The sequence below is a fragment of the Gigantopelta aegis genome, chromosome 4 (genome assembly GCF_016097555.1).
Source record: "Gigantopelta aegis isolate Gae_Host chromosome 4, Gae_host_genome, whole genome shotgun sequence".
Lineage (NCBI taxonomy): Eukaryota > Metazoa > Mollusca > Gastropoda > Neomphalida > Peltospiridae > Gigantopelta > Gigantopelta aegis.
This window is the reverse complement of record NC_054702.1, coordinates 60,155,456-60,171,581: the sequence shown is the minus strand read 5'-3', so window position 1 is coordinate 60,171,581 and position 16,126 is coordinate 60,155,456. Positions and strand designations below refer to the sequence as shown.

The window sequence follows — 16,126 nt, the reverse complement described above, 5'->3', positions numbered from 1 at the left end:
GCTATGATATAATACATTACCTTCAATCAAGTATACCTTCAATCAAACCAATGTTATGGGTTTTTTACAGTTCTTACGAGACGCTATAATAATACACTAAAGCGGACAAACTATTATTAATTCAAGGTAAGTGAACCGGAACTAAATATTAATGAATTCCACTCGGGATCCCAGTGGCACTAGTTTTGCATGCTGCAAGTTCACTTATCTCGCATCCTCACGGGTTAATGTCTCCGGAGCCTGGGCATCGCCTGCTTTTGTTGTACTCGGTTCTGTGGTCTCTGGAATTACGCTGGTAATCAATATCGATCCGCGCGGCCATCTAAGGATGTGACGTCAACGAATCACGTGACGCAAAATTGATATCGATTCAGCGCCATAGCAGCATCCCCCTTAACGGAAGACAGTAACAATTCCATAAGCAAGTGTTGTCAGTCCGGGTTGTTGTTGTCTCTCTCTCTCTCTCTTCTTGGAAACGGGGATATCGGGAAGACTTTTTTTTTTAATTCTAAAAACACGTAGGGACAATACGAAAGCTGGACACAAAGATAACAATCTCCACTTTCATCTCTTGACGGCTTGAAATGTTTAGTATTGTAAAATGGGAACGTAGATATTTCCTAGGAATCGTCGTTCTGCTGGGGCTGGTGTGCCCGCCACTCGTTATATGCCGAGATGTGGAGGTTATGACCAACCACTGGCTGGTGGAACTGGACCATCCGGGTGGAGAGCGGGTGGCTAGAGATGTGGCTCACAGGACAGGATTTACGTTTGTTCGATCGGTAAGTCCCGTTTCTCTTCGCGTATGTGTTCCTCGGATGTTTGTTTTCATTAGCTTCCGCCCAGTATGTTGAATCTCGGTCAATTCAGCTAAATACGGAATAAGGTTGTTTTTTTGTTGTTGTTTTTTTTGGAGTTTGTATGTCAGAGTTAAGGACTCCTTTTATTTAACATTATTTTTGGAGTCTTATTTTGCCAAATATTAGGAACATTTTGTTGTATCTTATCTTGGAATATGTATTTCTTTTTTTGTTTAACGTTGTTTTTGTACCTTATGTTGATGTTTCTACACCACAATTAAGGAGTTTATTCAAAATATTTATGTGTTTATTCAAAATATTTATGTTTTTATTTAAAATATGTATGTCTATATTCGAAATATTTATGTCAAAGTGTTAATGTTTTAGTTTTAAATAAATTTGGAGTATTTAGACCATTATGCCAAAACTAAGCAATGTTTGTATATAATGTTTTCGGTTTTTATGCCAGGCGTGAGGTGTATGATCAGTGCACCGTAGTTTTGTGTTGGTGTTAGTTTAACTCACGTAAACATTATTGTAGTTGTACATTAATTTGGCCATTTGAATTCTAAATCTACACATCAGAGGACCTTATTTGACCATGAAAACGTTTAACCTCGCGTACGAAAAAGAGAAAAGATTATCGAATATTTCATTTACAAGCAAGGTACGTATATCATATGGAACTGTGCTAATTCTGCTAACATTCAATACATTGTGCTAATATTTAATAAACAAGTATTACATAAATGCATCTTGTTTATTTCGATATATTAACATTGCGCTGTCACAACATGTCAGAATTGTTTCAGTTTATCACAATCGGAATATTTATCCAGAAAGCACAACTTTATTTTCGAGAAGTATACGTTAATATATATATAAATTAGATAACTTCGATTACTGAAAACCCAGAAGGACCATCAATGCTCGCGAATGAGAACTAGAACAATATGTTTGATACACATTCGTACACAAAATGTTTGTGTTAAATAGATACAATTAACATTTTGATCTACATGTTAAATGGTAATCTGATTTAATTTGATAATACATTTTAAACAATTATAATAATAATAATCATCATCAGCATTATTATTATTATTATTATTATTATTATTATCATCATCATCATTATAATCATTACCATCAGACAGGTACTTTTTGGATTAATACAGCCTTAATAATTTTAAATATTACATTTTGTATCTATTTTACGAGCCGTATACCAGATGTAGTAGTTTGTTTTTTTTTCTCAGAAATAGGTTTGACTTAAAAGATGCACATTAGTTGATATTGAAGCTAAAATGTAAATAGACTATGGACACTATAAATTTCTCGGAACGTTATTATATTCTTAGTGTTCATTATGTTCTATTGGTTTCGTATTCCTTTGCTTGGAATGAACAAAAATGAAGCACAGTGTAAGGTTATTTCTAAAAGAAAAACAATACTTCATTTCTCATATTATTTTCTTAATTTTAGCATTAATTTCTAAGCATCTGTTTCAGTTTATGCTTACATGTTATATGCAACTACAATGATGTTGGTTTATACATTTCAAATATAATATTGGCCTCTTAAAATGAATATATATTTGTATGCTAATTAGTTGAGTGGATAATGAACACTTGCAGGGAGGTGTATGTAGTAAGTGAAATAATAATGACGAAACCTTAATGAACTGTTATCTACTTTCAAAGTGTTCTGAACAGCTTTTTAATATGGAATGTAAATAATACTTTAAGGAATTAGAAATAGCCTCATAACTCTTTGATTTCACAAACTATTGTCTCATATTTGGCAGCTCACAATTAATCACTTCCCGTGTTATTTCATTGGTGTGCAAATGTGCCATATTGCATATTTGTACATCTAGACATCTGCTAATAAAACGCTTAAAGTCTAGACTTTTATTTTTTTAAATTAATCATAATAATAATAATGATAATAATAATAATAATAATAATGATAATAATAATAATAATAATAATAATAATAATAATAATAATAATAATAACCTGCATGCAGGTTGTATGACTTTACCAAACAAATGTCATTACCACGAGCCTTGGCCACAATTTAAGACCACCCCTAACTACAAATATCCTCAAAAGTAATATCAAAACGCAAGAATTATCCACCAGTGCCTCATTCCACGAAGCAATCTTGGCGCTAAGATCACCATAAGATGGCATCGTGGAACGGGGCCCCGATCATTAACCAGTCCTGCGTTTTCGTCATAATAACTGCTCTGAAATTGTCGGCAGTACAATACAGAATATGGTCAAACCAGGAGAGTGTGTTGGACAAATGCATTCGCTGTTTGCATTCTCGACACGATGCTCACCGTCCTTATACCGTTTCTGTATAAGACTGGTACAGGAACAGTACTCCAGCACTCATTGTGTCATGAATTGTACTGATTGTCTATAAAATCACTTTAGACCCATTTCTACCAGCCAGTATGCCCCGAGACGTGAAACACATTTTTACAAGTAGAATGAAATTGGTTTGGTTTGCTTTAAAGAAGGTTGGTTGACTGTTAAAACTAATGGTATTTATCAAAATATGAATAATGGTATCTTTACGCAAAAAATATATAATAATTTTTGTTTTAAAGCGTAAAAACTATGGGCCGAATGTATGAAGACGCATGTGTTTAAGCATTGTAAATGTATGTAGTTACTCGCATGTATGACATAAACAGGCTTTGTAAATTTAGCCCCATACTTGCAACCATATGCTCATAAAAATCAGAACCACACAATTTCATTTACTAAAATAAAAGTATTATAGAGTGGTAAGTCTAAACATCATGAACGTGAAAACAAAAGTTGTATCGGCTAGCTAGCTAGTACAAAGTCTTAAAAAATGTATCGGCAAAGTACCCATCATTGTTTTGGCTAGCAGCATTACCAATATTTATTTACATGCTCATATACCACTAGAGTTTCGAGCATTTGGCTAACAGCAATTAAGTCTTTGTAAAGTCATGCATGGACTTTGTTGCTGCTGCTGCTACTGCTGCTGCGGCTACCGTTGTCAACAACAATGCATTCTCAAATGATTGGATACAATACAGAGTCTGGAATCACAAATCGTTGGCTAAATCTTGAATTGTAGGATATGATAATGATATGATATGGTGAAGAGACGTGTCCAAAACATGTACGCCTAAAACTGTGATATCGCACATTTATGACACCGTTCATGATTTATAGACTTTCCACCCTACTATAATTTGTTTTTCGTATTTTAAATTATGTGGTTCTGATGTTTATGACTATATAGTTGAAAGTGTAGTGTATAAATATTAAAATAAAAAAGTATTAAATAGTTTTGGCGGAAAGCCATCATTCAAGTTTGATAAAGACCATTAATTTTAACACGCAATCTATTTTACACCAAAAAATAAATAAAAACAATTCCATTCTACTTGTGTACATCTGAAAGTATGCGTGTGTGTTCGTACGTACGTACGTATGTGCGAATATTGAGCAATGAAATACAATTTTGTTAGCTGTATATTTCCTATATTACAAAATTATGAAAAACAAATGAATAGAAATATATTATAAGTCATGAACTTTTGACTGCGATAACCAGAATGATTTTATATGTATTAATTCTAAACGTGTTTCTTTTCCTCGCATTAGTAATAATCAAACAGCGCGTGTCTTCTTTTTTATGTCCCCCCCCCCCCCCCCCCCCTTTTGTTTGCATTTTAATAATTTTTAAAGACTGCCCCACCTTTCACAAAATAGCAAACGTAAATTAAATGTGACGGTAAACATGTACATTAGTGTCCCAAGGACCACATGATTAGAAGTAACTCCGTATTTTACTCCATCAACAAACTTGTATTCCATTTATTCGGAAAGGTCTAGAGAGCAATGCTCAATCAGATCGGTTATCTGAAAACAGGCTACACTTATTAACCAGATTTTCTGTGCATTGTCTACACTTGTATACAGGCTACACTTGGGGAAACAGTTCTAATCATACAGTCAACTATGTGTTAAACAGCCACCAAAGGGAGTATCAAAAGGTGGCTTTTTAGGACACGTGTTTGCTTAACACAAGTCAGTTCATACCATACTAGATGATTTGGGAGGATAAAAATATGACCTGTTAACACAGGTGGCAGATTAATACAGGTGGCTGATTAATACAGGTGGCTGATTTATACAGGTGGCTGCTAGAGCAGGATTTACTGTATACATCGAGTTCGCCTTCAGGTATATAATCATCCGGCTTTTCCTGTTTGGTACAATGGTCTGCGCCATCAACAATCAATAAGTGTTTATCTGTGAGCGGGTTCGATTCTGTCAGTGGCAAGTATATTAAATCCTGAATAACACGACCGTGCAGGAGAGCTATTAGCAGGTTGTTTTTATATTCAAATCCCACGCCTTTGTATACGGATGTGTTCGTTATAGACATACGTGGCTGTAGAAAATCACCTTGTGAGACCACAAGCTTCTGTTCATCCTAGTGTTTGTAATAGCTACTACTGGATTTTTAATAAAAACCAAGGAAACGACCTTGTTGTAAGGTAAAATCTATTCTTGGCTGGTATAAAATAATGAAACGATGAGAAACACATTCGATGTGAAGTCACTGAACATTTAATATATAAATTTAACCGTTAGAATCTCCCGTTATCTGGAATCTGTGCTACAACAGTTGTACAGACAGGATTGTCCTTTTAATATGTTGTCCTTTTCGGTTGTTAAGACATTTTAACATATTGTCCTTTTCGGTTGTTAGACATTTTAATATACTGTCCTTTTTGGTTGTTAGACATTTTGATATAGTGTCCTTTTCGGTTATAAGACATTTTAATATAGTGTCCTGTTCGGTTATTAGACATTTTAATATAGTGTCCTTTTCGGTTGTTACACATTTTTATATATTGTCCTTTTCGGTTGTTAGACATTTTAATATATTGTCCTTTTCGGTTGTTAAGACATTTTAATATATTGTCCTTTTCGGTTGTTAAGACATCTTAACATATTGTCCTTTTCGGTTGTTAGACATTTTAATATACTGTCTTTTTCGGTTGTTAGACATGTTAATATATTGTCCTTCTCGGTTATAAATCATTTTAATATAGTGTCCTGTTCGGTTATTAGACATTTTAATATAGTGTCCTTTTCGGTTGTTAGACATTTTAATATATTGTCCTTTTCGGTTGTTAGACATGTTAATATAGTGTCCTTTTCGGTTGTTAAGACATTTTAATATACTGTCCTTTTCGGTTGTTAGACATGTTAATATAGTGTCCTGTTCGGTTATTAGACAAAAGGTTTCTGTTACTGTACACCACATTTTTATATCTTACATTTATTTAGTTAGTTAGTTTGGCTCTGTAACCTTTTTGTTTTACTTTTAATGTGCATTAATGTTTACTTATGACATTTTTTTTTAAATATATTTGTTTTTAATCAAAATAAATCCAATCCTAATATGAAATGTGACGTACAGCAATATAAATATTTGCTAATTTGCATTCATGTGCACAGCCAAACTGTCATGACGTACAACAATAGAAATAATTGGTTTATTTATAAGCACAGCCAAAATATTTTTGTGTTATGATGTACAATAGAAATATTTGGTCTATTCATTTGCACAGCCAAAACTATCTTTCCATTATCGAATCGCTCTGGCAAATTTTACTACCACATCAACTCGCTCAAAATCCAGAAATATAAATTCTGCTGTCCAGAGTGTCGACAGTGACAACAAAACCGCTCAGCAAATTAAACCATCGAGTTGTGTCGATTGGGTCGATATCTTTAGAAATTGCTAAGGTCATGGAGAGATATAGCGAACTAGTCGATAACGATTAAGCGTGTCATCTAATTTGGACGATAACTGATTGAAAGGATTTTCTTGACATAACGGATTTTCGGCCTGTCTGTTACACAAGTAGTGTTGTAATGAACAAGGTGCAAAAAGGCAACTTTGACATTAATTACATCTGAAGGCTTCAAAAGGAGGGAAATGTCAGCTTATGTTCGTATCAGTGGTTGGATGCAGTACTGATGGTCCAATCATCCAGAGAACGTTGAGTGTGGTGAAACCTTTCTAATGCTATAGTCAGTTTTTTAACTGCGATATGCAATGCCTTTTTTCTATCAGGATGGGGTGATGGTTGCAACCCTGGTAATTAAAGGGACATTCCAGAGTTTACTGCATTGTAAGTCGAAAACGACTAATAAAATACTTCTACGATTAAACTTACATATTAAATATATTTTCTTGTTTAGAATATCAGTGTCTGTATATTCATTGTGTTTCTGGTCGTCTTAATATTTGTAAGAAGCCCAAATTAGATTTGGTCTTCGAATAATTTCCTAATCCTAATTGAAACATTTTGAGCAATACTAGTACTCGGCACAAGATGTCCTTGTGACATTTTGGGCCAACACATATGCTTATTGAAATAACAGTTTTGAATGAATGAATGAATGAATGAATGAATGTTTAACGACACCCCAGCACGAAAAATACATCGGCTATTGGGTGTCAAACTATGGTAATGCAAATAAATAAAGTGATGATCAACATCAATATAAAAATTCAAGACTTAAACAAAAACAGTGTAAAGAACTGTACAAAAACACAAATATCACAGAATTTTACGGATACTGAATTTTACTCAAAACTTCAATTTTGTGCTGTATGTTACACCCCTGCACCACGGTGAGGTTACAGCACACGCAGGGGTAAAAGTTTTGAATTACATATACAATATGTCGGGCTGCTATAATGTACTTGTCTTAGTCTTTTACCTATGATAGTAATTTCCATCATCTCAACTCTTAGACACACTGTCCATAATCAGTACATATTACACAACGTACCAATTTATGGGGATGGGGCTGCATTCGAATGTTTTAAAATACGTGTATGCGAGTGTTCTAGATTCTTTTTTTCCTGTCTACAGCACACCAATCCGTCGTTTAATGACCTATACTGCACCAATTTACAACAATAGTTGCATAATTTTTTTTTAAACTGTCCCAACTGTCCCAACACCATAAAATGAGAACTCTTGTGCCTTCTATCATAATGTTCATTTCTGGGGTCACTCTTCCCATCTTCCCTTGAGTTACCCGCGTGTTTGCCGCGTTTCTGATTTCTGATTGAAAGCAATGCATGACTAAACCCTAATTGGTGAGAAAACCTGTGTCAACGGTCTGTTTCTGACAGGTCTTAACAATTGGCGCATACTGTTACATTTACTAGTGATTCCAATATGATGACTCATCTTGAGGGTCAATGATGCAAGATGAAACATAAATGTTCTGGAAAATTTTACAGACAAGAACCTAATGCATTAAGTTTTGAAAGATAAATCGGTGTTAAGACTACCCAGTCGTATATTAATGCCGAGTTCTACAGTTTATATGTAGAATTTAAATACAAGTTATATGTGTTCGCAAAACAAGGTGATCAGCTATATCAAGCAGAGATTTGTAGACATAGACAAGACAGGGAGGGACACATTCTTTATTTACGTCTCACCTTTTTGTACAGATTTTAAAAAAGCAAAACAAAAAAGGAAATAAGAATTCAACAATAATAATACAATGATAATACAGCAATAAAAGTACACAAGCCACTGCTGTAGTGTTATGAGAGACTTGAAAACTACTAAAAGACTATCAGGAATATTAAAATGGTATTGTAGTTACGAGAAATAAAATTAAAGACCATAAATTATGTATGTGTCTATATGTATAAAAATTGTTGGCGATGTAATAAAATAAGATGGCAATTTTGTATTCTCAAAATTATTTTTTAATGCTACAAACTCAAACTTGCGCGACGAGTGTAATATGATTGCAAAATTCACGAGATGAGACATAAATCATATTTGACAAAACAACATGAAATGTTTTATTCATTATATAACTTTTGGCAATTTACCTTTATTTTTAAAATGCCAGCAGCAAAATAGTTCCGGCTTTCTTACAGTGACGATAACACATTTTAGAGTGAAATAGTGATATTTTTACTCTAAAATGTGTCATCGTCACTGAGTGACTGATAACACTTTTATTTCACTGATATTTTAAGATATTGCACTAAATGTTATATAATAAAATTAATTACTAATACCTATACGCAAATGCAAGTTAAACGTGCACAAATGCGCACACATGGCTGTGGTGGTTCATTCAAAGACACCTATTACTGAATTCCTCCGTCGTTTTCCTCTAAGACTGTCTGTTGTACGGATTATTCATTACATCCTGCTTGAGAATCCTCAATCGATGGACTGCGCACACGGGAAATCTAATTTGGAGGTTCTTTTGCCACGTTTCTTACCGTGGATTATTGGTTTTTCAAAATGCGAGATAATGGGAAGAAACGGCGCATTAGACACATACGTGTCTGTCTCTCTCTCTCTCTCTCTCTCTCTCTCTCTCTCTCTCTCTCTCTCTCTCTCTCTCTCTCTCTCTCTCTCTCTCTCTCTCTCTCTCTCTCTCTCTCTCTCTCTCTCTCTCTCTCTCTCTCTCTCTCACTAGTTGGTTGAATGTCTGTGACATTCGAGAGGTAATTTTGACAGCAAATTGTTCTCGTTAGCTCCAAGTACTGGCGTCCTTGGTATCCGTGTGGTAAAGATAACAGCATTGGTAATTTGGGGGACGTTCGGAAAATCGATGTAATGTGACTGCCAATAATAAGACCCCAATAATAACCGCTATGTTCAGACGAACGAATTAATTTGGAAAGACATTTGTGATTCGTTAGGGTTTGATAATTATTAAACTTCAATATGAAAAACACTAAACTTTAATTGATAACTAACATATAAAAACGGTTTACCACTTCTTCCAAAAAAAAAAAGGGGGGGGGGGGGTATAGCTCCACCCAGTAGTCTTTTATTTGTTTACAAAGTAATGAATTAATTGTAAATGTCGTACATCAACTGATGTTAACATCTATTGGTATATATTGTGTTGATAAGTGGTGTGTGGGGGGGTGGGGGGAGGCTTTAAAAAGCCAAAAGCCGAAACCAGTGTTCAAAGACAAGGCCGTTGTGTGCATTTTTCTGAATGTTAAAATATGCAAAACGAAAATCCCTTGTTACTATTCTGTTTGCATAGCGGGTTTACTTTCTTCTTCTTTTTGTTTAGGTAATATTCATTTAATGGCACTGTGTTTAGTATTGTTTAGCAATGATTATTAATTAGAAGATGACCATATGGAGTTTTCAGATTTGCGGATGTTATTGCCTATTTGATCCCGCAAATGTCATTTTTGACACAAACATTTGCGGGCACAAGGCAGAGTCGAAAACGCTGTATATCATCAGTTTAGCAAAGTCAGTTCTGAGAAGTAATCTTTCATGTAACCATCATGTTCATGAAGAAGGCGTGAAGTCTGTTAGTCCAGATCTGTATCACAGCCTCTTCCAATTGAGGCAAACGTCAACGGATGATTTTGAACACGAAGTTGTCGTCGTTTCAGTATAGTATAGAAAGCTCACAGCTGCTGTTGTAACGTGTTGGTGTGTAGTTAGTCGCTAGGTAGTGGCTGACTATATGTGCGACTCGAGAGTCTATGAGCCTGTAAAACAGAGATAACATGAAGGCAAATGTCTCTATGTAGAGAGTGCTGGTTAAACTGCTACCGATGGTGACCATATAGTTCTATGATGAGAGGTGATGCCTCCATTTACCACCATAATTGCATCACTAAAACTGCGTACCATTTCCATTGCCATCGATACACATACATCATCATCACTACTGTCAATGTGGAACCTCGATTCACAACTATAATGACGAAGTTTGTTTTGTTTAACGACACTACTAGAGCACATTGATTTATTAATCATCGGCTATTGGATGTCAAACATTTGGTCATTTTGACATATGGTCTTAGAGAGGAAACCCGCTACATGTTACATTTAGTAGCAAGGGATCTTTTACATGCATCACCCCACAATCGTGGTGCACTGGCTGGAACGAGAACCGATAAGGACAGCATTTTATGTTTGATTTTGTGAACCTAGAATGTCGTTTATACATTATGCTACACTTACATTACAGTGATTATGATTTTTTACTTGTGAACATCCAGTGTAACTGCGACGATGCTAGATGTTCATTATACCTTGTGGTAACAAAATAAGACTTGCTATAGCTGATTGTCCGTGGTTGAATACCATGTTCTTGTAATCAAGCCCTGACAGGCTATGAAATTTACTACAAGTTATTTATTTCTGAGCCGATTGATTTGTAAAATTGCACAAATTATTTTGTTGTGGGTTTTTTTTTTTTTTTGTATTTTGTGGTTATTTCCAAAACACTTTTACTCTTCTTCTTACGTCAAACCAAACTGAAATTATTTACAAAAAACATTTTAATAGAAAGATGGGACGGACTATAGATCTTGATCGAGGATGTTGCGGGCAAGAGACATTTGGCAGTTTGGAACCGATTCCCGAGGTGCAACAACTGGGTATGATTGACTAGCTGAGGTGACGTCACACTAGGCCCTGCGGAACGGGGGCAGAGTTCAGCCAGACTGAGCAGAAAAACGTCCGCAAGACTGGTTTATGCGCTTCACGGTATAAACCAAATGGCCACGTCGGAAACCAATCAAATAGTTCGCAAGCGTTAGCGAAACGTTAGCTGGCTGAACTTGAGGGTCGGTCTATGTTGTTGCCAGTTTGTTAATAATGTTTCCAGTGTGAATATGCAGACCAAAAAAAAAAGGAAATAGTGTTTTTTTTCGGATTGATGACTGCTGACGGCAGGAAAACCAATATGTGGCATCAAGATTACAATGTTCAGACGTCGATAACATGTTGTTTTTTTTCTCACCAGAAATAGGAAGACGTACAGAGTAATGACGCATTGAGAAATATCAACATTGAACGTGTGAGTCCCGGGTGATTCGTTAGACGTTTTGAATTCTGTGGAAACAGTGCATGTGAACATTGCGTGTCATAACGGGGAAGATTTTAAATACGTCGCCCAGTGGTAAAGCGCTCGCTTGAAGCGCGGTCAGTTTGGGATCGATCCCCATCAGTGGGCCCATTGGGCTATTTCTCGCTCCAGCCAATGCACCACGACTGGTACATCAAAGACTGTGGTATGTGCTATCCTGCCTATAGGGTTGGTGCATATAAAAGATCAATTGCTGCTAATCGAAAAGAGTAGCCCATGAAGTGGTGACAGCGGGTTTCCTCCCTCAATATCTGTGTGGTCCTTAACCATATGTCCGACGCCATATAACTGTAAATAAAATGTGTTGAGTGCGTCGTTAAATAAAACATTTCCTTCATTCATTACAACAGTAGGCAGACATATATATTGTTCTGGGTTGGCTTCATCCCGTGCACTGCCGCTATCTTCTGTGTGTATAGACGATTGTCGGCGGATCTGAACAGAGATCTGAAGAAACTTAACTGAAAGACAATACAGACATATACTAGTATAAACGAGGCACGATAAAAATTAATGTGATTGAACTTGGTGTAAATTGTATACATGTAACAAAGGAAACAATCTGCTTTCACAATGTTATAACTTATTTGGAGTCACTCTGCCATCTGCGGGGAATCACGAAACCTGGTTTGAACAATAGGCATTTGCCTATATTAAGGCACGAAATTTCACTGGCCGTCATCATTAGTGATGTCGCAGGGATCGATTATAATCAAAAATTGATCGGTTTGGCCCATTTGTGTGGGACAGTGATGATGGAATTGATGTAAACATAATTAAGTTAGGGCTTGTTTTCATGTGTACTAAAAGAAAAAAATATTAAAAAATTAAAAAGTTAAAATTAGACTTCTGTATTCACTAAATCCCGGTAAACATGACACGAGTTGCACGGACCTTATATTTCAAACCGGCCTCGGTGGCGTCGAGGTTAGGCCATCGGTCTACAGGCTGGTAGGTACTGGGTTCGAATCCCAGTTGAGGCATGGGATTTTTAATTCAGATACCGACTCCAAACCCTGAGTGAGTGTTCCGCAAGGCTCAATGGGTAGGTGTAAACCACTTGCACCGACCAGTGATCCATAACTGGTTCAACAAAGGCCATGGTTTGTGCTATCCTGCCTGTGGGAAGCGCAAATAAAAGATCCCTTGCTGCTAATCGAAAAGAGTAGCTCATGTAGTGGCGACAACGGGTTTCCTCTCAAAATCTGTGTGGTCCTTAACCATATGTCTGACGCCATATAACCGTAAATAAAATGTGTTGAGTGCATCGTTAAATAAAACATTTTTTTTTTTTTTTTTTTTTTTTGAATATTTCAAATCATCCTTATGTTAATATAGTTATTAGCGATTGTGTAATCGAACGTTGATCGGTTGGTGCCAATCTGTTATTACCGATAATCGATGATGAAATTCCAACCGATTTCCAATAGTAATCATCATGGTCGTAAACAGACAAGAAATATGCATTGGCATTCGTGATTATTGAATGAGATAATTAGCCTTATCGTCATTTTAGTTTTCTTTCATATGAAGCCATTGCTCTGGGATTTTTCCCTTTTTGTGAAAAAAATTACGTCACTCAGAGAATTCGCCTAAAGCTAGTTCGTAATCATTTTCGTCGTGTATAGATTTCAGTTTACGTCTTCTCCAGACCATTAAATAACTGAATAGAGCTGACACGGCCTGACATTTCTTAATGAACATCATATGGAAATCAATGAAAAAATATATAATGGAGTTAGACTAGTTTTTATTTCTGGCATTTTCTTCTTGTATTGGAACTTAAGGTTGAAGTGGTGGAACCGTGTTGTTAGTGTCGTAATTTAGCAGGAAGCAGTTTTCTTTGTGTTCCATACGCTGTTATCATGTTACAATAATCGCCCAATTATACATAAAATGTCAAAGTATTAAATTATATATCCTATGAGGTTTAGCTGAATATGTTATAACGAAAGCAGCGTGTTGTCAATATCCAATTTAAATAAACTTTTATTATCGTCATTATTATTATTTTTACAATTGCATAATAAAAGAAACGAATGTTTGTAGTAATGTTTGCACATTTGTAATGAACGGATATTAGATTTCAAACATACAACCCTGGCAATTAACCACGGCAGTTAAATTTTTCGCGGCATTTAATTGATTAATTAATTTATTTTGTACTATTGAACTTCTCTCTTACACATTAACTGCAAAACTGCCATGGGAAATGCCACGGAGACATTTTTGCCGTGGCCATTTTCTTATTTTCTTATTTATTAGTTGAGCTGTGAATGCATGGGTTGGAACGCGGGGTTCGCTAACGATTTGGTTTGTTCTTAACCTATCCTAGCAACATATATCATTTATCATTAAGCGAAAAGACCAAACAAGAATGCAGACGCAGGGGAGAGAGAGAGAGAGAGAGAGAGAGAGAGAGAGAGAGAGAGAGAGAGAGAGAGAGAGAGAGAGAGAGAGAGAGAAAGAGAGAGAGAGAGAGATGGAGGAATTAGCACCAAGGAATCTTTTATATGAACTTAATAAAGTTAAAAGATAACAATAACCGAATTTTGTGTAATATATGCCTCAATAAATTTGAATATTTCCTTTTTCAACAGTTGCCTGTTCACAACTGGTGTAACAAAGGCCGTGGTATGTACTATCCTGCCTGTCGGATGGTGCATATAAAAGATCACTTGCTGCTAATCGAGAAGGGTAGCCCATGAAGTGGCGACAGCGGGTTTTCTCTCTCAATATCTGTGTGGTCCTTAACCATATGTCTGACGCCATATAACCGTAAATAAAATGTGTTGAGTGCGTCGTTAAATAAAATATTTCCTTCCTTCCTTTGATGCAGAATATATCGCACCGCCTTTCAAAAACCATTAGCACAATTCTGTCTTTGTATTTGACAGATATATTCCATAACTAGGGTATGTTTCATGTTAGTTTTGCAAAGTAAGCTTTAGAAACGGCAGGGGGTATGTTGTTCCATATGATTTAGTACGACCGAGCAATCAATAATGTAGACAGCTAAATTACAAAAGACACTTGTCGCCCGTCATAATCTGCGAGTAGAAACTTTACCTTAAAAAAACCCCAGCCGTAACAGATCTAATCAAAGTCTTGATTCTTATTTGATTTACAGCATTCCATTGTTTCCTCTCACGGACGTTATGTTATCATCTGGACACGATTTATTAATTATACGCTGGGTTTTGCGTCATACCGTAAATCGGTGATGTTTGATAAAGGAGATGACGTTTTGTACGCTCTATAAAAGAATTATTGCCCCATTTGGCACGAGCCTTCTGCAAACATGTCCGCCTTACACTGACGTCAAATGCCATGGTCAGTGTATATGGTGCGAATCGATGATTTGTTTAACCCAGATCCTATACGCAAGGTACCGAACAATATATTTTAATTCTGTTGGCGGAATCACGATTTTGAGAAATTTATCTTGGACATGGTAACCCAATGATTCGTGTTGACTTGCATGCACTTAAGACACAATGATATATATCTCTACTTATAGCAGTTTAGAATTTCTGCTAGCAGGTGTGCATTTCTGAAATAATGGTTTGTTGTAGTGTTTCAGTTAGCATTAAACACGTTTTATGGATTGTCTGAACTGAAAAAAAAAGGTTTAGTAATTACTGTACTACATTCTTCTTTTAGAAAATGACACAAGTTAAATTGGGAACTCAATCTGATATCGTCAAGGAAAACGGGATTATTTCGGGATCACATTAATGTCATATTAAGACATGATCTGCAAAGCCTAAGTGTGGAGACATTTCTTTTAAGGAAATAAGTACCATCACCGGAAACTATCAAGCCTATCAGACGCCTCTTTCAACAGCAATTTCTAGAGGAAACTGCTATTAAGTATAGGAAATCGTTCTCCCTCTTGAGACTATCTCTATTAAACAGAAAACGATTACACACATTAGAGAGTACACTTTAATTTTCACGGGATCATGCAAAAACTAATTTTGGCTTGTTCTAAGCAGTCATACTTTCATGACTTTGGAAAATGCTCGATTTTAAATAGCCAACTACCTTAAATTAGAAGTGTTCACACTGGCGAAGCCAGGGAGGGGGATTATGGGGACAATGTCCATTCCCCATTCACACTTCCTCTCCCCCCCCCCCCCCCCCACCCACCCACCACGTTATATATGTTTCTGTCACCCCATAACATGACTCATCGACAATGTGGTTGCCACCCCCACCACATGTGCGGGGCCCCAAATATAAAATCCTGGTTACTCCAGTGGATGTTCCATCATGGGTGCTTACATCCAATGAAGATTAAAGCACATCTGTCTTGCGCACATCCTCAGAATGTTCCGGCGGATG

At 36.1% G+C, this 16,126-nt stretch overlaps 1 protein-coding gene across 1 annotated transcript in view; it reads left to right on the top strand.

Annotated features, from left to right (window-relative positions):
* Positions 1–399: 399 nt before the first annotated feature.
* Positions 400–16,126, top strand: part of LOC121370855 (neuroendocrine convertase 2-like) — a 61,295-nt gene continuing 45,568 nt past the window's right edge. The window contains exon 1 of the mRNA XM_041496362.1: positions 400–782. Within this exon, the coding sequence (XP_041352296.1) occupies positions 585–782 (198 nt within the window). The 5' untranslated portion in view covers positions 400–584. The remainder of the gene's footprint in view (positions 783–16,126) is intronic.